The sequence below is a fragment of the Mytilus galloprovincialis genome, chromosome 1 (assembly GCF_965363235.1).
Source record: "Mytilus galloprovincialis chromosome 1, xbMytGall1.hap1.1, whole genome shotgun sequence".
Lineage (NCBI taxonomy): Eukaryota > Metazoa > Mollusca > Bivalvia > Mytilida > Mytilidae > Mytilus > Mytilus galloprovincialis.
The window spans coordinates 23,495,654-23,516,066 of NC_134838.1; the positions used below are offsets into that span (position 1 = coordinate 23,495,654).

At 31.8% G+C, this 20,413-nt stretch overlaps 1 protein-coding gene across 2 annotated transcripts; it reads left to right on the forward strand.

Annotated features, from left to right (window-relative positions):
• Positions 1-3,917: 3,917 nt before the first annotated feature.
• LOC143070017 (uncharacterized) lies at positions 3,918-20,347 on the forward strand. 2 transcript variants are annotated; one of them, XM_076244701.1, is made up of 5 exons: positions 3,918-4,281; positions 15,510-15,623; positions 16,287-16,346; positions 17,764-17,970; positions 19,415-20,347. In XM_076244701.1, exons 1-5 carry the CDS (start codon positions 4,230-4,232, stop codon positions 19,645-19,647), a joined length of 666 nt encoding a protein of 221 aa, XP_076100816.1. In that variant the 5' UTR covers positions 3,918-4,229; the 3' UTR covers positions 19,648-20,347. The 2 variants fall into 2 exon arrangements, with proteins under 2 accessions (XP_076100816.1, XP_076100815.1); XM_076244700.1 differs by lacking the exon at positions 3,918-4,281 and adding an exon at positions 14,141-14,244.
• The last annotated feature ends 66 nt before the right edge of the window (positions 20,348-20,413 follow it).

Here is a 20,413-nt window from a genome sequence, read left to right on the forward strand (position 1 = left end):
TTATCGATAAAATAGAACTGTTGGATTTAATTTATTTCACAAGAAAAAAAAGTTATCTTGAATACGAGTAAAATCATTTCCACAATAACCTTAATGATCCTTTCAGATACACCAAATAAATTTATTATGTTTTTTTAAGTTGAAAAACTTGTTTGTTAAATTATGCATGACATAATATAAATAGAAATCGGAAATAAGTGTATGTTTGATATAGTTGATTGCAACTTCAGAATCTGTGTAAATTGAGTGTTTATATGGACGATATCTACAGGTAAATTACATTTTTCACCTACTTTAAAAATAAAATACATTATGCAAAAAAGTAAAATCACAAAAGTAATGAACTCCGAGGAAAATTCCAAACAGAGAGTCCCTTATCAATTGGCAAACGAATGGACAACAACTGTCATATTCCTGACTTGGTAGAGGCATTTTCTTAAGTAGAAAAGGTGGATTAAACCTGGGTTTTTTTTTTCTCTTGATAAAATTTTACTGCACATATATCTATCATCTATCAAATTCTGGTTTTCAAAAGCCACTTCCGATTGATAAAAGATACGAGGCAAAAAACAACTATCATAAAAACAATAGACACAAAACACCGACATAAGAGTACGCACAATTACTGAAAGCTAGTTCAAACTCAATTACATTATACAACTAAGTAATAAATTATGTTCTTCCAGACAAAAGTATCTATCAATTCACATCCCACAGATTTAGCGTAACTTTACACAGTCAGAGTAACACACGACCGGATGAAGGATAATGAGTTCTATTACCTGTATACATTTAAAGAAAGATATATTTAGTTATGTTTTCATTCTTCAAAAACAACATGAATGTTGTACTAATATAACAATATTTAAAGATTTTGCTACTTTGAAAGGATCAATTAGTTTACACGAATGGCATCTGATTTTACTGACTTTATAAACAATATCAATTCAAATTTGATTTTTTTTTTATATTCATGATTATTGTTTAAATCATAGATGTAATATTACATCTATGTTTAAATGTACTAGGGCCTAAGTTTGTATGCAATATGGATACAAATATCATACAAAAGTGAACGATTTGCATTTATTTTCTCAAATTTCACAGTATGTCTCGTCAATCATTTCGGACATTTTCTTTCCGTCATGAAATTCAACCAAAATGGAAAGCGCTGTAGGAGGAATGCCTTATGCGATGCGACTACTGTATGCGTTCAAAACAATACATATTCGACAAATAGAAAAGCAAAGTTACATATGCAATTGGATTAAGGAGAATGAAATCATACAGGTTGTTTTGTGCAATTAATGATTTTGTTCCGTAACAAATATTCATTTTGCATATACAAGCAGGTTTACTAAAAGATAATTTATACAGTAGACTCTTCATTACACAGTACATGTCAAAAGATCTCTCAATGCATTTTATATTTGAATATTTTAATTTCATGAATATTGAATATAATTAAAAGCCTGCAGCAAAAAGATGTCATATTGTTTTTACTCCTTCAATGTACATTCACAATGTAATCATATTACATTCACAAATGTATACATATAAATTTATTAATAGTAGATGTTCATTTCATACTAATTCTGATCTTTTATTGGCTGAAAGATTTGGTCCTATGTTACCAATTTGTTTGAAAACAAAATTTCTTTTTGGATAAAACTGTTGCTCATATCTTCGAAATATTTATGGAGCTATATTGTTTTCCACGAAATGCATCTGACTTCAAAGCCCTAATGCAAATATGCATCACAAAATAGGTATTTCGAATATAAGGGTGCAAAAACTTGTCGTTTCATGCCGCCATCCTTTTATTAATTTAAAAAAAACTAATTGACATTATATTTCTATATAATTGTAAATATAAATAATTGATAGAAATTTGTATAATTAATAGATTTTTATCCTAATAATTTTTAGAATTTGATAAATATTTTATGAGCTATTTTTTTTTAAGCGACATCTGATTTATTATGCAAATTTCAGCTATATGGTATGGATCGCTACTGTTTATGACTAAGTTAGTAATTTATATATTATTATATAGGTCTGTAAAAATGAAAATAACACTTTATAATTGCAAACATTCGAAGCGCTTTTCTGGATTTATCTTCATCAGGAACGCTAAAAGCCGAATATTTGAAAGCCACGAATGTACAAAAAAAAGCAGTTGAAGAGCTGCATCACCAAATGAACCTAAATCGATGGACCCAGTGCAAGCGGTGTTGTCACGCTAGCCTATCCCAATAGCATGCGTTCGAATCCCGGCGATGAGAGAACAAAGAGGTGCATAACTGTCTTGAAGTAATGATAATAGAATGAACAATGGTCGAATGAATAAAGGAACGAATGAACAAACAAAAAAATAAACGGACAGACAAACAAACATACACACATTTGGGATGTTCGTCACATTCTGTATGTATCAGGTATTTCACATCCCATCTTTTGTTTGTGGTATTCTATACAAAGCACAAACATGCCGTCATTTACATCAAAAGCTTTAAACAAACTTTTAGTGGCTTTGAACTAGCTGTCAGTAACTGTACTCTCAAATCAGTACTTAGTGTCTTTTTATTGTTGGGATATACAAGTATCCGGCCACGTCCACTCTGTGTTTTTGTTAGATGTATTTCTATTTGTATTCATCTGATAAGCTAAACCTTCTTCAACTGATTTGTATAGTTCGTTCTAATGTTGTACTGTTACACCACTGTTCCAGGGGTTAGGGTTGGGATTCCACTTATATGTTTAACTTGCGACGTAGGTGTCTGTCCCAAGCAGGAGCCTGTAAATCAGCGGTTGTCGTTTGTTGCTGTGTTGCATATTTGTTTTTCGTTCATTTTATTGTACATAAATTAGGCCGTAAGTTTTCTCGTTTGAATTGTTTTACACTTGTCATATCGGGGCCTTTCATAGCTGAATATGTGGTATGGGCTTGTCTCATTGTGGAAAGCTGTATGTTGACCTATAGTTGTTCATTTCTGTGTCATTTGGTCTCTTGTGAAGAGGTGTCTCTTTGGCAATCACACCGCATCTTCTTTTTTTATAAACAAGCAAAACAAAAAATAAAAAACAAAAGAAATCAATGATTACGATATCTTAATTTGAGGCAAACTGCAAAAAGATTTCCACTTTGGGATAAATAGCAATTATTTAGCAAATAATTATTTCTCCATGAAAAATCGTTCAAGAAGTGTTTCTGTCATCTGATGCTTTGATTGCAACTATGACAGATAAGCGTCATCGTGCAATTTGATGGTTCTTGACAAGGAATTATTGCATTTGCTAAACGTTTCCATTTTGTTGTAATATTGAACTGGGAATGTGTTTATCAAATTGATGTTTTTATATCATTATTTCATGTTGAAAACTCCTTTCAGCACAATGGACTGTGGGTTATTAATAGTTATGTTTATAATTGAAATAACGACTTATGACAAGGTTTATAATTGAAATCCAACTGTCATATGTCGATTTCTACTATTTTCTTTTTGATCTTCGTGTGACTTGTCACGTTTTACATTATCTTTTATCAAAGTTGGAAATAGATTGCTTCTTGGACTTCTTGAACAATAACACGATTCACAGCAAGTTTATTTAATTTTACTGCAGAGTAATGGATTTCCATTAAAAAGTCCAATTGCTCATTAACAATCCGACATGGAGATCAGTACAAATGGATTTACATCTGTTTTACAATTTAAGTACTCGTTCAAATAACATGCAGATTCGAAAACTATAATAATTGGTTGATTTATACAGAAAACACTTATGCAAGATTTGGTTATTATTATACAATCAAAACGACCATATTGATATAAATTTCAAAATATGTCAACAAATTCTGAATGCAACGGAGGAAGTTTTGTGTAACAAAACTTATTTGCATGGATTACACAAAAAATTAAATAAACTGGTTGAAATCTATAATATATGTATCCTCTGACATTTTATGTATCCCTAGGCACCTTTTCTACATAGCATATGACGTGTGTTTGCTAAAAGGAAGATTTACGTTGTACATCTTCATATTCTACCTGTTTGTTTTCACTGCTTGTTCAAAGACCACGTGTGTAATTAATGAATCTTGACAAAGCTTCCTAGGAATCGCCATAAAGGAAACGAAATATAATCATTAATTTACTACTGTGTGATTTTATATGACATCTGTTGCAGGTAAAAATGGCACTGGCCGTTGATCTGACGATACAATCATAATGGCTAGTGAGGATTTAATACCAAAAACATCTAAGGATGACACAAAATCTTGTAAGTATTGTATATCTATAACTGAGTTTAATATAAAATTCTTTTTTTTTACAAAAGTCTACGTTTGATTGAGATGCATTGAAGTAATTAGTCATTATATATTGCCTTTAGTAGTAAAATCTCACAATGCCGTTCTTAATTGTCAAATAGACAGATCTTCTGCATTTTATTACTTTGTCAACCCTTAAAACTTGGTCAATCTCTATCCTGTCCTCGAAAAATAACAACTAAGTATTACCATTTTAATTTGAATGAAATGATGTTTCTCTGAGATAAGAGCAAATAGTGATTTTATTAAATAGGTATCATTTTAATCCGAGTGAAATGGTCGTTGAGATAACAGCAAATGTTGATATTATTTTAAAATTAATTATCGTTTTATTTCCAGTGAAATGCTGTGTCCTTGGAATATCAGTAATGTTGATATTATAAATGAAGTGATTACCGTTTTAATATCCGATGCAATTGGCATAAAATGGCTTAGATCTAAAGCAAAAAGAAAAAAAGATTCGAGAAAAGTTCTCACTACACTCCATTTGTTAGGTAGTGTGTCGATTTCCATTGCATGGACACTTTGTCCCCTTTTTAATTTTATTTAAGAGGAGGGGTCGAAACGTTGTGGTTTTAATTAACAGTTGAACGTAACATACAATTGTTAGACCACCAATAGCATCAGCATCTGCTAATTTACCGACAGAACCGGTCTGTACGAGTCGACATGCCCAGTAGACAGTTCTTTGGTACTGATACGTGTTTTTTTTTTTTTTAATTATTACATATAGATTGACATTACTACTTACATAATTTATAAAGGTTGTTGCACTGAATCAAATTATGAACTCCTGCGGGACATTCAATGTTTCAATTTCAATAAATACTTTCATAATCTTAATCTCGATTGAATCTTGTAAGGATTAGTCTACAATCACGTTTATGGGTGTCACGATGTAAATGATATATTGGATATTTTAAGTAGACATTTTATTTCATGTACACACAATTCCAAGATTCGAAAATTATTTTTTTATCAAACATTCGCACTTCAAAAAATTAGTTGCCGTGGGTACACTGTATTCGATACATAAAATAACAAAATCCTAGATACACCAAACACTGATGTGAATTTAACATGCAACATCAGCATTTATAACAATCTCCATTAACGTCTATATGGTGGTAATACTACTACTGATCCAACAATAGTGGTATTAACCAGAGTAGTTGTACAGCATTGACACGATGTTAGAAAAACTCTGGATCCGTCAGCAGTAACATCAACTAAATTGTAGTAATGCAGTATGACAACAAAAGATAGTCATACCCAGGATCCATCAGCGTTTGACAGCCATGCTATGGATAAGGGGAAATACCATAAGGTGTTACAGCCTAATGGAATTTGATTTGAAAGGTTAAGCAACCATTCACCAATATGTTCAGAGCTTCAAAATTTCAATGATTGCGTATCATAGCTGTAAAAGACCATTTTGAAGAAATGATATATCTTAATCTAAAATTTAGGTTCAACTTCTTTGCATTAAAGTAGTTTAACCACCGAGCAATATCTCCTTGTTGACAAAGAAAAGTGGTTTGATTGATTGCTTTATTTAATGGCAACTATAGCATTCAGGACGATAACAATTTAAGTTTAATCCAATAGGTTCTTACCGTTTTCACTGCGATAAATTTATCTTCCGTTGTTAAACGAGTGTAAGTTGGATAAGGAAAAAAACCTCGTCCTTGCAAAAGATACTCTTCGGTTTCCTCAAGGAGTTGTTGTGTGAGTTTTTAACATGAAATTAGCGTGAAACTCTATCTACACAAAGCATCATATTTCACCGTGTCCACATTGCGACCGGACGTGACTGCGTATCTTTACATGGCAAACGAACGCCCCTCTTTGGCATTGATTTTACTGCCGATATTTCCGAGATGAGAAAAGTTTAGAATATGATACACATGCCAATATAACCCTTGACAATTAAACAGCAACCTATGCTAATGTTTTCTTAACCATAGATCAATGCTTTTATGTAGAACTGTATATTTGCTCGTGAGTTTCCAGTGAATCGCTCGTTATTTCAATTTGTATGGCGTAAATTCTTACCGGAAAATTTTAATCATCTTAAAGAAATTTCTGCTTATACTAAAAGTTTGTATATAGACATGAAAGGAAATAATATATACACATTAGTCGCATTATGTATGTGTAAGATTTGATTAATGCTACGCTTCTTAATATAATACAACTTAGCAAATACGGACTAAATAAGATGCTTCTTAATATAATACAGCATTAACAAATACGGAATAAATCAGATGCTTCTTCATATAATACAGCATTAACAAATACGGACTAAATCAGATGCTTCTTAATATAATACAGCATTAACAAATACGGACTAAATCAGATGCTTCCTAATATAATACAGCATTAACATATACAGACTAAATCAGATGCTTCTTAAAATAATACAGCATTAATAAATACGGACTAAATCAGATGCTTCTTAATATAATACAGCATTAACAAATACGGACTAAATCAGATGCTTCTTAATATAATACAGCATTAACAAATACGGACTAAATCACATGCTTCTTATCATAATACAGCATTAACAAATACGGACTAAATCAGATGCTTCTTATCATAATACAGCCTTTACAAATACGGACTAAATCAGATGCTTCTTATCATAATACAGCATTAACAAATACGGACTAAATCACATGCTTCTTATCATAATACAGCATTAACAAATACGGACTAAATCAGATGCTTCTTAATATAATACAGCATTAGCAAATACGGACTAAATTAGATGCTTCTTAATATAATACAGCATTAACAAATACGGACTAAATCAGATGCTTCTTATCATAATACAGCATTAACAAATACGGACTAAATCACATGCTTCTTATCATAATACAGCATTAACAAATACGGACTAAATCAGAAGCTTCTTATCATAATACAGCCTTAACAAATACGGACTAAATTAGATGCTTCTTAATATAATACAGCCTTAACAAATATGGACTAAATCAGATGCTTCTTATCATAATACAGCATTAACAAATACGGACTAAATCAGATGCTTCTTAATATAATACAGCATTAACAAATACGGACTAAATCAGATGCTTCTTAATATAATACAGCATTAACAAATACGGACTAAATCAGATGCTTCTTCATATAATACAGCATTAGCAAATACGGACTAAATCAGATGCTTCTTCATATAATACAGCATTAGCAAAAACGAACTAAATCAGATGCTTCTTAATATAATACAGCATTAGCAAAAACGGACTAAATCAGATGCTTCTTCATATAATACAGCATTAGCAAATACGGACTAAATCAAATGCTTCTTAATATAATACAGCATTAGCAAATACGGACTAAATCAGATGCTTCTTAATATAATACATTAACAAATACGGACTAAATCAGATGCTTCTTAATATACTACAGCATTAGCAAATACGGACTAAATCAGATGCTTCTTAATAAAATACAGCATTAGCAAATACGGACTAAATCAGATGCTTCTTCATATAATACAGCATTAGCAAAAACGGACTAAATCAGATGCTTCTTCATATAATACAGCATTAGCAAAAAACGGACTAAATCAGATGCTTCTTCATATAATACAGCATTAGCAAATACGGACTAAATCAGATGCTTCTTCATATAATACAGCATTAGCAAATACGGACTAAATCAGATGCTTCTTAATATAATACAGCATTAGCAAATACGGACTAAATCAGATGCTTCTTAATATAATACAACATTAACAAATACGGACTAAATCAGATGCTTCTTAATGTAATACAGCATTAGCAAATACGGACTAAATCAGATGCTTCTTAATATAATACAGCATTAGCAAATACGGACTAAATCAGATGCTTCTTCATATAATACAGCATTAGCAAAAACGGACTAAATAAGATGCTTCTTCATATAATACAGCATTAACAAAATACGGACTAAATTAGATGCTTCTTAATGTAATACAGCATTAACAAATACGGACTAAATCAGATGCTTCTTAATATAATACAGCATTAACAAATACGGACTAAATCAGATGCTTCTTATCATAATACAGCATTAACAAATACGGACTAAATCACATGCTTCTTATCATAATACAGCATTAACAAATACGGACTAAATCAGATGCTTCTTATCATAATACAGCCTTAACAAATACGGACTAAATCAGATGCTTCTTAATATAATACAGCATTAGCAAATACGGACTAAATTAGATGCTTCTTAATATAATACAGCATTAACAAATACGGACTAAATCAGATGCTTCTTATCATAATACAGCATTAACAAATACGGACTAAATCACATGCTTCTTATCATAATACAGCATTAACAAATACGGACTAAATCAGATGCTTCTTATCATAATACAGCCTTAACAAATACGGACTAAATCAGATGCTTCTTAATATAATACAGCCTTAACAAATACGGACTAAATCAGATGCTTCTTATCATAATACAGCATTAACAAATACGGACTAAATCAGATGCTTCTTAATATAATACAGCATTAACAAATACGGACTAAATCAGATGCTTCTTAATATAATACAGCATTAGCAAATACGGACTAAATCAGATGCTTCTTAATATAATACAGCATTAGCAAAAACGAACTAAATCAGATGCTTCTTAATATAATACAGCATTAGCAAAAACGGACTAAATCAGATGCTTCTTCATATAATACAGCATTAGCAAAAACGGACTAAATCAGATGCTTCTTAATATAATACAGCATTAGCAAAAACGGACTAAATCAGATGCTTCTTAATATAATACAGCATTAACAAATACGTACCAAATCAGATGCTTCTTAATATAATACAGCCTTAACAAATACGGACTACATCAGATGCTTCTATACAAATATATCATGCTTACAAGGGGTATTTGCCAAAAATACCGGTTGAGAGGTAAACAAATTTCCAGAGCCGTTAGGCGAGGGAAATTTGTTTACCTCGAAACCGGTATTTTTGGCAAATACCCCTTGTCAGCATGATATAATTGTTTAATTCCACCGAATGTCCTTTGTTTCTATTTTGACCTCAGAATTGACCTCGAAACCGGTGTTTCTTAAAAATACCCCTCGTAAGCATGATATAATTGTTTAATTCCACCAAATGCTTTTTTTGTATCAGTATCAGTCTTGACTTCAGATTTTTTTTGTAATCAGGTCCTGCTTGACTGTTTAATATTTGCTACACCAAATGCTTTTTTGTATCAGTATCAGTCTTGACTTAAGATTTTTTTTTGTAATCAGGTCCTGCTTGACTGTTTAATATTTGCTACACCAAATGCTTTTTTGTATCAGTATCAGTCTTGACTGCAGATTTTTTTTTTTTGTAATCAGGTCCTGCTTGACTGTTTAATATTTGCTACTTGTATATGTATATATAGTAATCAGTTGTTCCGTGTTCCTCACTGTACAATAATCCTGTTTCTAAACTAAACTGTTAATAGCCTGGTAGCAAGTTTTAATTGTATTACATAATGGATTTTTAGTGGGGCAAACTTATGACAAAGCCGGACAACAATCGTGACTTAAACAAATTAAACTTACTAACTACTGTGTGACAGGCTCAAATGACACAAAATCCTACCAACACAAAATGTGATTCAAGATGAAGAAAAGCAAAAAAAAAACCTTTAAAAATGAACAATATCTTCAATGCACATGCTGAGGATACTATCTTGAAATTTTTGTTGGATATAGGTACTCCAAACTAACAGTGACATCTGGACGAAGAACAGCAATAAAAGATACATTCATGACTTTCTTTGTATATGTTTTATAAGTAAATTCGAGTTGCAAAGACGAAATTTGGACTTTCTGATTTCGAATTCATATCTTGACACTTAGGCACAATATAACACAAATCATAATATATGTTTGATAATTGATATTAAATATTTCAAAATATTTTCAAAATATTTTCAACAAATTAAAATACATGTAACGAGTCAGCAACTTGTAAATGTAAAATTTAAAATTCCAACGATAAACTTTCAAATTAATAGCCCTTTAGGTCAATAAGTCAACAGACGCGTCTAAATGTTTATGGCTGAACCATATTAATGGTAACATTGCAATCGTGAAACATGAAACCAGATCCTGTTGAATTAGGTGCAACATTAGAGTCAATTTTCACCTGTTGATTTTTGTTTGGAATATTTGTGATATCGGATAACGGTTGAAGCTCCACTTCTCCCTGCACAATTTCATCAATAATTTCATCAGTTTGTGAAGCGGAAAGAACCAATTCATCCTCCGTCACACTGTTGTCGAATTCTAGTCAGATTTTCACTTTGAGTTTCAGTAACGGTGGTAAATTCAGACACAAATTTAGACATTTCTCGTTTCTGTTTGTTTGTTGTGTCACGGCAATAAGATTTGATACTTTCCTCACTACGGTGGCCAGATATAGTGATAATGTGACGTCCTTCAAATCCTGCTTCATTCAAAAGCGTAATGCAAGTTGCACGAATACAATGGTTACTATAGACTTTGGACAAACTGGCAGCTTTAGAAATAGAAGTCATCATATCACCAAGTGTGTTTTTACCCAATGGCTTGTTTTGAAACCAACTATTACCACCCTCATCAAATTCATCCTTAGGTCTTTGCAATAGCGCAGAACAATTTGGGTTTCTTTTCTCTAAATATTTAACAAAGGATGCCAGTGGGCACATTGCAGTTTTTGTTTCATACATCCTACCACCTTCGGGTTCAAATTCCTCAGTTTGGTCACCCTGATGATTTTTAGTTAACTCTGATGTAACTTTACTAACATAACGCTTACCAGAATCATCGGTTAAAATGTCAAAATCGGACACTTTCAGGTCTCTCAAGTTTTCTTGTCCCCTACGACAAAAATACAAAATGAGTTCAAAGAACACCTTGTTAAGAAGTCCAGTAGGTATGTTAGGATTAAATACACGAGGATGATTGTAAAGTTTGACTATATCACCTTTCTGAATACTTGGTTTATGTTGAATCTTTCCCTTTCCTTCTTGTCTCCTTTTTTTACACATGGCTTTGAATGCATCGTTGGCATTATTGAAAGTAGAATCTGCCATGATATCAAAAGATTTACTAACTGGCGGATTTCTGAGAAACCTATTCAAGCTCTGACGAACCACTAAGAAACTGCTACGAGTATAGAGTTCTCCGTTGTGGCGCCGCAAGTTGATATAAAATCCTTTCAAGAGTGTACACAATTCTGACACCGGCAAATTTTCAAATTCAACATCAAGTTCCTTTGCCAAACAATAATCCCGTAACAATTTAACAGCAAATTTTGTGGACTTTGCAGTGTTTTTAGAATTAATGTTGGTTAAAAGATGATAAACTTCATCTTCAGAAGCATCTCCAAAGCGATTTTGAGCTTGTTTTGTTGACGCGTCGTCTGCTATGTCTTCCATCTTGTGTATGTGTACTTATCGATATCGCAAGGTAAAGTCTAGAGGTCTTCGAAAGTCGAGTTATTTTTAGACAAGGTATTTTCCATCTGCCATGGTATTTGCTAGCAAATTCCCCGGCACATGGAATTCCCTAAGGACAAATTCCCCGGCAGAGAAAAAAATCTCCATAAATAGAAAATTGGTGAAAAATACCATGTCTTTCATCCAATCAAAAAACAGCATTAATACATGAGGTGGAATTATTAATATAATACAGCATTAACAAATACGGACTAAATCAGATGCTTCTTAATATAACACAGCATTAACAAATACGGACTAAATCAGATGCTTCTTAATATAATACAGCATTAACAAATACGGACTAAATCAGATGCTTCTTAATATAATACAGCATTAGCAAATACGGACTAAATCAGATGCTTCTTAATATAATACAGCATTAACAAATACGGACTAAATCAGATGCTTCTTAATATAATACAGCATTAGCAAATACGGACTAAATCAGATGCTTCTTAATATAATACAGCATTAGCAAATACGGACTAAATAAGATGCTTCTTAATATAATACAGCATTAACAAATACGGGCTAAATCAGATGCTTCTTAATATAATACAGCATTAGCAAATACGGACTAAATAAGATGCTTCTTCATATAATACAGCATTAGCAAAAACGGACTAAATCAGATGCTTCTTAATATAATACAGCATTAGCAAATACGGACTAAATCAGATGCTTCTTAATATAATACAACATTAACAAAAACGGACTAAATAAGATGCTTCTTCATATAATACAGCATTAGCAAAAACGGACTAAATCAGATGCTTCTTCATATAATACAGCATTAGCAAATACGGTCTAAATCAGATGCTTCTTAATATAATACAGCATTAACAAATACCGAGTTAATCATATGCTTCTTAATATAATACAACATTAGCAAGTACGGACTAAATCAGATGCTTCTTAATATAATACAGCATTAACAAATACGGACTAAATCAGATGCTTCTTAATATAATACAGCATTAGCAAATACGGACTAAATCAGATGCTTCTTAATATAATACAGCATTAACAAATACCGAGTTAATCATATGCTTCTTAATATAATACAACATTAGCAAGTACGGACTAAATCAGATGCTTCTTAATATAATACAGCATTAACAAATACGGACTAAATAAGATGCTTCTTCATATAATACAGCATTAGCAAAAACGGACTAAATCAGATGCTTCTTAATATAATACAGCATTAACAAATACGGACTAAATCAGATGCTTCTTAATATAATACAGCATTAGCAAATACGGACTAAATCAGATGCTTCTTAATATAATACAGCATTAACAAATACCGAGTTAATCATATGCTTCTTAATATAATACAACATTAGCAAATACGGACTAAATCAGATGCTTCTTAATATAATACAGCATTAGCAAATACGGACTAAATAAGATGCTTCTTAATATAATACAGCATTAACAAATACGGGCTAAATCAGATGCTTCTTAATATAATACAGCATTAGCAAATACGGACTAAATAAGATGCTTCTTCATATAATACAGCATTAGCAAAAACGGACTAAATCAGATGCTTCTTAATATAATACAGCATTAGCAAATACGGACTAAATCAGATGCTTCTTAATATAATACAACATTAACAAAAACGGACTAAATAAGATGCTTCTTCATATAATACAGCATTAGCAAAAACGGACTAAATCAGATGCTTCTTCATATAATACAGCATTAGCAAATACGGTCTAAATCAGATGCTTCTTAATATAATACAGCATTAACAAATACCGAGTTAATCATATGCTTCTTAATATAATACAACATTAGCAAGTACGGACTAAATCAGATGCTTCTTAATATAATACAGCATTAACAAATACGGACTAAATCAGATGCTTCTTAATATAATACAGCATTAGCAAATACGGACTAAATCAGATGCTTCTTAATATAATACAGCATTAACAAATACCGAGTTAATCATATGCTTCTTAATATAATACAGCATTAACAAATACGGACTAAATCAGATGCTTCTTAATATAATACAGCATTAGCAAATACGGACTAAATAAGATGCTTCTTCATATAATACAGCATTAGCAAATACGGACTAAATCAGATGCTTCTTAATATAATACAGCATTAGCAAGTACGGACTAAATGAGATGTCGATAGTAACATCTGCTACAATGTTGTCAGGCGACATACTGATAGTGTATATTCTACAATGTTGTCAGGCGACATACTGATAGTGTATATTCTATTAACACGATTTACACAGAATATGTTAAGAGTAATACAAGTGAAAATTAAGAAGGCATTTATGTTATGTGGACTAAATTCATAAATGGGTAGAGCAATGAATAGCTGTACTAATAAGGCTGACACTAAGGAAAGTGCATTTAAAGGTATAGAAATACATATTTCGAACGTGCTGGTGGTGAAAATGGTACATTATTAGTATTTTTTCAAGTCTTGTGTAGCACAGTAGATACAATTACCGTTCCTCTATAAACTCCTTCTCATTTGTGGGAACCAGTCGATTTCGATAACCCTTTTTACATAAGAGTTTTATTGGTTGTTATACGTGCATAATAAAAGGACTGTTCCTTTGCTTTCTTTGTGTTGTTTGTGTGCATGTACTGATTGTGTGTTATAGATGAAAACCCCATATCCTTTGTTTTTATTTTGCAATATTATTTCTGCTTTCTATCAAAATTCCATAATATCTGTAATTAATAACTCACTTTGAAAGTTGTTATGATCATACATCGTGACCTCATCTATGTATTATTGTATATATGTTTAATGGCCTGATACTATAACAATATGTAAATTATTGATTATTATATTTATAAATATAAATGTGTATATTTTTGTAACTCTATCAATCGGGTAATTTTTTGCTTTCAGTGTTTGTGTTTTTGTTTATTTTCATTTCATGTAACCCATTTTAGACCAAATATAAGGAATAAAGCATTCTTCTTATATGCAGTTCTGTGTATATAACAAAACCGGAACAGTGCATCCTCTTTCAGAAATTAACAAACGTTGAAGTAAATACATTCTTTTTTTTATTATTTTCGACAAAATCACAAGATGGCAATACAATTTTAAGGATACATTTATTAATAAGTTTGGCCTTCTTAACTTTTTTTATTCCAACTTGTCAATTATCATTTCACAAAAAGAATATTGCTTAAAGAAAATAGATAAAATGTACGTAAAGAAGGTATGAAAATTACATTTCATATTTTCTCCGGCGGTACAAAAATATTCTGAATTTTGTCATCATAATTGTATAATTTATTAACCACAGGTATAGATTACTTAAGATGTATTTGGTTAAAAAAGAAAGTCGTAGAACTTTATGATTTTTGCGAATTCAGGGATCAAATAATGACTTGTCACCCTACCTTCTTTTATCGTGCAGCTTATTAGTGGAACTCTTGGTCAGTAAAAGAGGACCAATACACGCAATCTGTCTTATTATGGCACATATAGAACTTTATACATAGAAATTGTACAAAAGAAAATCGAATACAAGAACCTATATTACCATCATTATTTTTATTTTCCGACATTGATTTCATCCCCATTGTTTATATGGCACATTTCGATAAAAACGTTAACAATAATACAATTATTTCTCTCAATGATTGTTCTTTTTCAGCAAAATCGAGAAAATGTTGTGTCTGGATATGCCAAATCACATCGGAAGCATTCCTTGAAGAAGAAGATTTACTTCATTATATTGGTAGAATTGAATCAACTGTTAGCAAATCAGGTAAGATGCACCGGTCAACTGTTGGACCATATTACAAGTAAATATGAGTTAATATTAGATGTGCATTGAAAAAAAAGTCTAGGATAAAGTGACTTTTCAACGATGTCACCGTTATAACTACCGGTATGTCATAAACTAACCTTCATGGAGCAGCGCTTAGTACAAAACCACTTGCTGCATTAAATGTTTTGTGGTGGGTTTTTTAGCAAATGACGTGAACAAAATCAATCAACCCATTTTTGTGTGACGCAAGTGACAAGATAACAAATCTCTGAACTGCTTTTCTGTCTTGTTTCATACTCACTTTCTTTAATCCAAGAATTAACTTCTAATACAGATGTTACCACATGTTATGTTCGGACATTTCCCATTTTCTTGACAGAATCATCAATTACAATTATTTTAAATGCAAGTAATACATCAATCGGAAAAGTAAATCACAAAAGATTTCAAATAAGCTGGTCATAGAAAGAAAAATCATTTGTTTTATTTTTATTTTGTAGCTATTGGTGCAGTATTGTTAATTTTATTTTCATTTTGTAGCTATTGGTGCAGTATTGTTAATTTTATTTTCATTTTGTAGCTATTGGTGCAGTATTGTTAATTTTATTTTCATTTTGTAGCTATTGGTGCAGTATTGTTAATTTTATTTTTATTTTTTAGCTATTGGTGCAGTATTGTTAATTCTCAGTTATGCTCTATCGATTATGTCTCTTGCCATTGGTAAGTTTATCGCACTTTTTCAGTATGAATGTTTAAAAAAATCCCAATTCAAATTCAAAAGTGAAGACGACACACAAATGTCGCCAGAAAGCAAAATATGTAAAAACCAAAAAAAAAATAAAGGTTAAAATATATTTACATTATTTATATCTATTTTTGATGTATCTAAGAACGTCTGAAATTCGATAATGGAGTTCCCATGACCATCGTCAAATTTAAAAAAAGGACAGAGTGTCGATCGTTTTATTTTGATTGAACGATTAAAGCATCTAGTAAAAATATTGATAGCTTAATTTTGATATACTTGCTCACATGCAGGAATGTAAAATACATGCATATTGATGGAATATCTGTTTTACTCGATTATCAAATAAATGATTATTAATGATGAAGAATTGTTTGGTTATCGTCGAGTGCAATACTTGGTATTCTACTAGCCTTAGCTTCAGTTTTGCATTTGCTTTTGCCGTCAATTGTTTTACTTTATACGTGACTTTTACTTAATGTGTTTCACTATAAAGAATCAGTGGCGGATCCAGGGGGGGGGGGGGGGGGGTCCGGGCGTTGGACCCGGCCTTTTTTTGGACGATCAATTCAATGCATTTGAATGGGGACAGTTTGGGAACACCCCCCTTTTTTTAAATGGCTGGATCCGCCCCTGAGAATATAGAAATCTTCCAACGGATTCAAAGAAAAATTGCGTTTAATATATCGATGCTATTAACCCTCCATATTCCTATGACATGCCAAACATAAACTTTTCGAAGAGCAAAACAAAAACACAGAGAAAAACTAACCAACAAAACCTCTTTAATAACGTCCGCGAAAACCAACAAAACCTCTTTAATAACGTCCGCGAAAACCAACAAAACCTCTTTAATAACGTCCGCGAAAACCAACAAAACCTCTTTAATAACGTCCGCGAAATTCAGAAGCGGCACAGGAGCTGACCTGTTTATAGCCGTTATTGAGTTCATGTTTATGGAGGTTGTTGTTTTTTTTCTTTTTCATACATTGGTACATTATACTACACTTTGTTTCTTGATACGAAATTTTGTTGGCTTTTGTTCAATTTTAGTTTTGTTTATTTGTACCTTATTATGAGTTTCCCTTCTGGGTTTTTCTGATGGCATTTTAGTTCTTTTTTTTTTTTATCTTATTTATATTCAAGAACGAAAAGAGAGGACTCTCGGTAGAAAAAAAAAACAACCAAAATTAACAGAATCGAAATACAGATTTATGAAGGTCGTGTAGTAACAAATGATTGTCACATCATATAACTTTTTATCATTAATTGTGAAAAGTTAAAAAAAAAAAATGTGTTGCACAAAGAAGGTCTTCATTAGTAAAGATTTGCCATAAATTGCAAGAGGTAAAAAGACGTTTTACACTCATTAACACACATTATTTTTTTCAGGTTTTGTACGCATAGGAACTTGTCAATGCCAACCAGTTTTGCCGATATTCCTTATTGTGCATGGCTCTGCGATGTGTGTTCGTACTTTATTTGAAACTGGAAAATTATGTACACAAACAAAGCGGGACGATTCTTCTACTGAATGTTCTCCACTGCAAACATTAAGCAAGATATCGGGTGTCCTTGTTGCTTTCTGGACCATCACAGGTACGTTAAGCATAATAAACCACAGTAAAACATTCATCATATAATGCATGTCATAAAATTATAGTTTTTAGAGAAAATGTACACGTGACACTAACGGTAATAAGGTGCTGAACTAACTATGCTGAAAAGGTAGCCAGAAACCGACATCCAGAGCACAAAAAAAAACAGTCAACAACGCAAATAACCAACGCAAATGTTATTTGCATCATTGAAGTGTCTCGTTGTTTATTTATATGATGAAAATCAACATATATTTCTAAACAAAGTTGTTTTTCTATATATAGAATCATTTTCATAACAGCGTGGTTATATGCATATACATATTCATGGATCTACAATCTGTTGATACCTGTAACTTGGCATTGCACAAGGTCATGTTTTTCTCTGGCTGTTTATGACGTCTTTACACTAAATCCATTGGATGTTGGATGTGTACGGATTGATAGTTTAGTCTTAGTTGCATGATTTTTTTGATTAGTTTTTAGTGGCTTTGAACTAGCTGTCAGATAACTGAGAGTACTCTCAGATCTGTTCATTGTGTCTTTTGGTGTCGGGATGTATAAGTACCGGGCCACGTCCACTTGTATTTTTGTCCGTCTGATGAGTTAAGCCTTTTTCAACTGATTTTTATAGTTCGTTCTTTTGTTGTACTGTTATACCACTGTCCCAGGTTAGGGGAGGGTTGGGATCCCGCTAACATGTTTAACCCCACCACATTATTTATGTCTGTGCCTGTCCCAAGTCAGGAGCCTGTAATTCAGTGGATGTCGTTTGTTTATGTGTTATATATTTGTTTTTCGTTCATTGTTTTTACATAAATAAGGCCGTTAGTTTTCTCGTTTGAATTGTTTTACATTGTCTTATCGGGGCCTTTTATAGCTGACTATGCGGTATGGGCTTTGCTCATTGTTAAAGGCCGTACGGTGACCTATAGTTGTTAATGTCTGTGTCATTTTGGTCTTTTGTGGATAGTTGTCTCATTGGCAATCATACCACATATCTTCTATTTTATATGGACAACTGCAATACTTATGGTGGTAATAATAATGAATCATTTACCGTTAACTTGTTTGTCATCGGCTATTGATAACAGTGATGTTTGCTCACCCAGTCTGTAAGAGGCCTTCCAGTGGGAATTTAAACAAAATAAAAGAGTAAAGTACATACAGATGCAAGAGAAGAAAACAATAATGTTTAAGTATTCAACCTTTAAATCAACACATAATGTCTAGTCCTCTGCTAGTTATCAGTATTGTTTGATTTATGCGTTTATAACCTTTTGCGACCTCACAGTTGTAATGTCTATAACACGTACGATATGACAACTGGGTGTTACAGACACTTGATCACATGAGCTCACCAAAAAATGGTCATGTCCACGCTGTTATGAAAATGATCCTAAATACAATATAATGTGTTGTAGAATATAGATTTTTTATTGTAGGATCAGTATGGGTGTTTAGCATCGTTAGAGAGGTGAATGTTAATGAAACGAACAATATGAGCTACTGCGATCCAATGCTTTACTGGTACTCCTTATTACTGGTTTCCGTTATCTTAACTGGACTGATTCTGAAAGCAATATTTTTATTGGTCATCAGTTTAGTATACTGTAGATACGAAGATAGGTCATGGTACTCCGAACTAATGGCTGACAATTTGGGTGCGTTTGTGTAACTATATTCTTGAAATGTAGTAATATATATATATATATATATTTATTTATTTGTCATAAATACTGATTAATATACTAAATCAATCAAGGTGTACTAAAATGGATAATTCCAGTCGCACCAATCAAAATCTGTTAGCATCTGTTTGCTCGTCAGTGATTTGGATTTACTTCCTTCTGTCGATGCGAATATCATTTCTTCATAAGTCAAGTAAATAATCTAATTCCCGATCAAAAGACGAGAATTGTGTACTTTTAACTGAAGAGGGAATGTTTTATTGTATTACAACCTATATGCTACACAAATTGTCTGTAGTAACATATTTAGTCAGTAAAATGTCAAGTAATGTGTGACATTAAGCGTGATGAATAAAATCTCTTCATGATCAAATCAAACGTATTTCAGATTTACGGAAACACATGAATATGCAACAATTTGTCAGAAACGATTTCAATTTTAGCAATTGAAATGTTTTGTCTTCAAAATCATGTATGAAAATGTTAGAGCAATTAGAACCTGGCATTGCTTGGTTTTTTGTTAAGTAATAGTATTTATTAATTGATATTATTGATGCTTCATGTAACCATGGTGCTTTGATGGTTGTTTATTTATGAAGAATTATCAAAAAGTTGATTATATAATTGTTGAAACTTTTTTTTAAGTTTTCTAATATTTTATCATGTTTAATAAACGAAAGAACTGTATACATTGATCATTTTTCTTGTCCAGATTCATCAAAGTAATGTTGTTTGATTCAAGTATAGCGTTCT

Coding starts and splice junctions, on each gene's coding strand:
- LOC143070017 (XM_076244700.1), top strand. CDS start 14,184: ATGGGTAGAGCAATGAATAGCTGTACTAATAAGGCTGACACTAAGGAA. Junction 15,624..16,286: donor ATCAACTGTTAGCAAATCAG/GTAAGATGCACC, acceptor TTTATTTTTTAG/CTATTGGTGCAGTATTGTTA. Junction 16,347..17,763: donor GATTATGTCTCTTGCCATTG/GTAAGTTTATCG, acceptor TATTTTTTTCAG/GTTTTGTACGCATAGGAACT.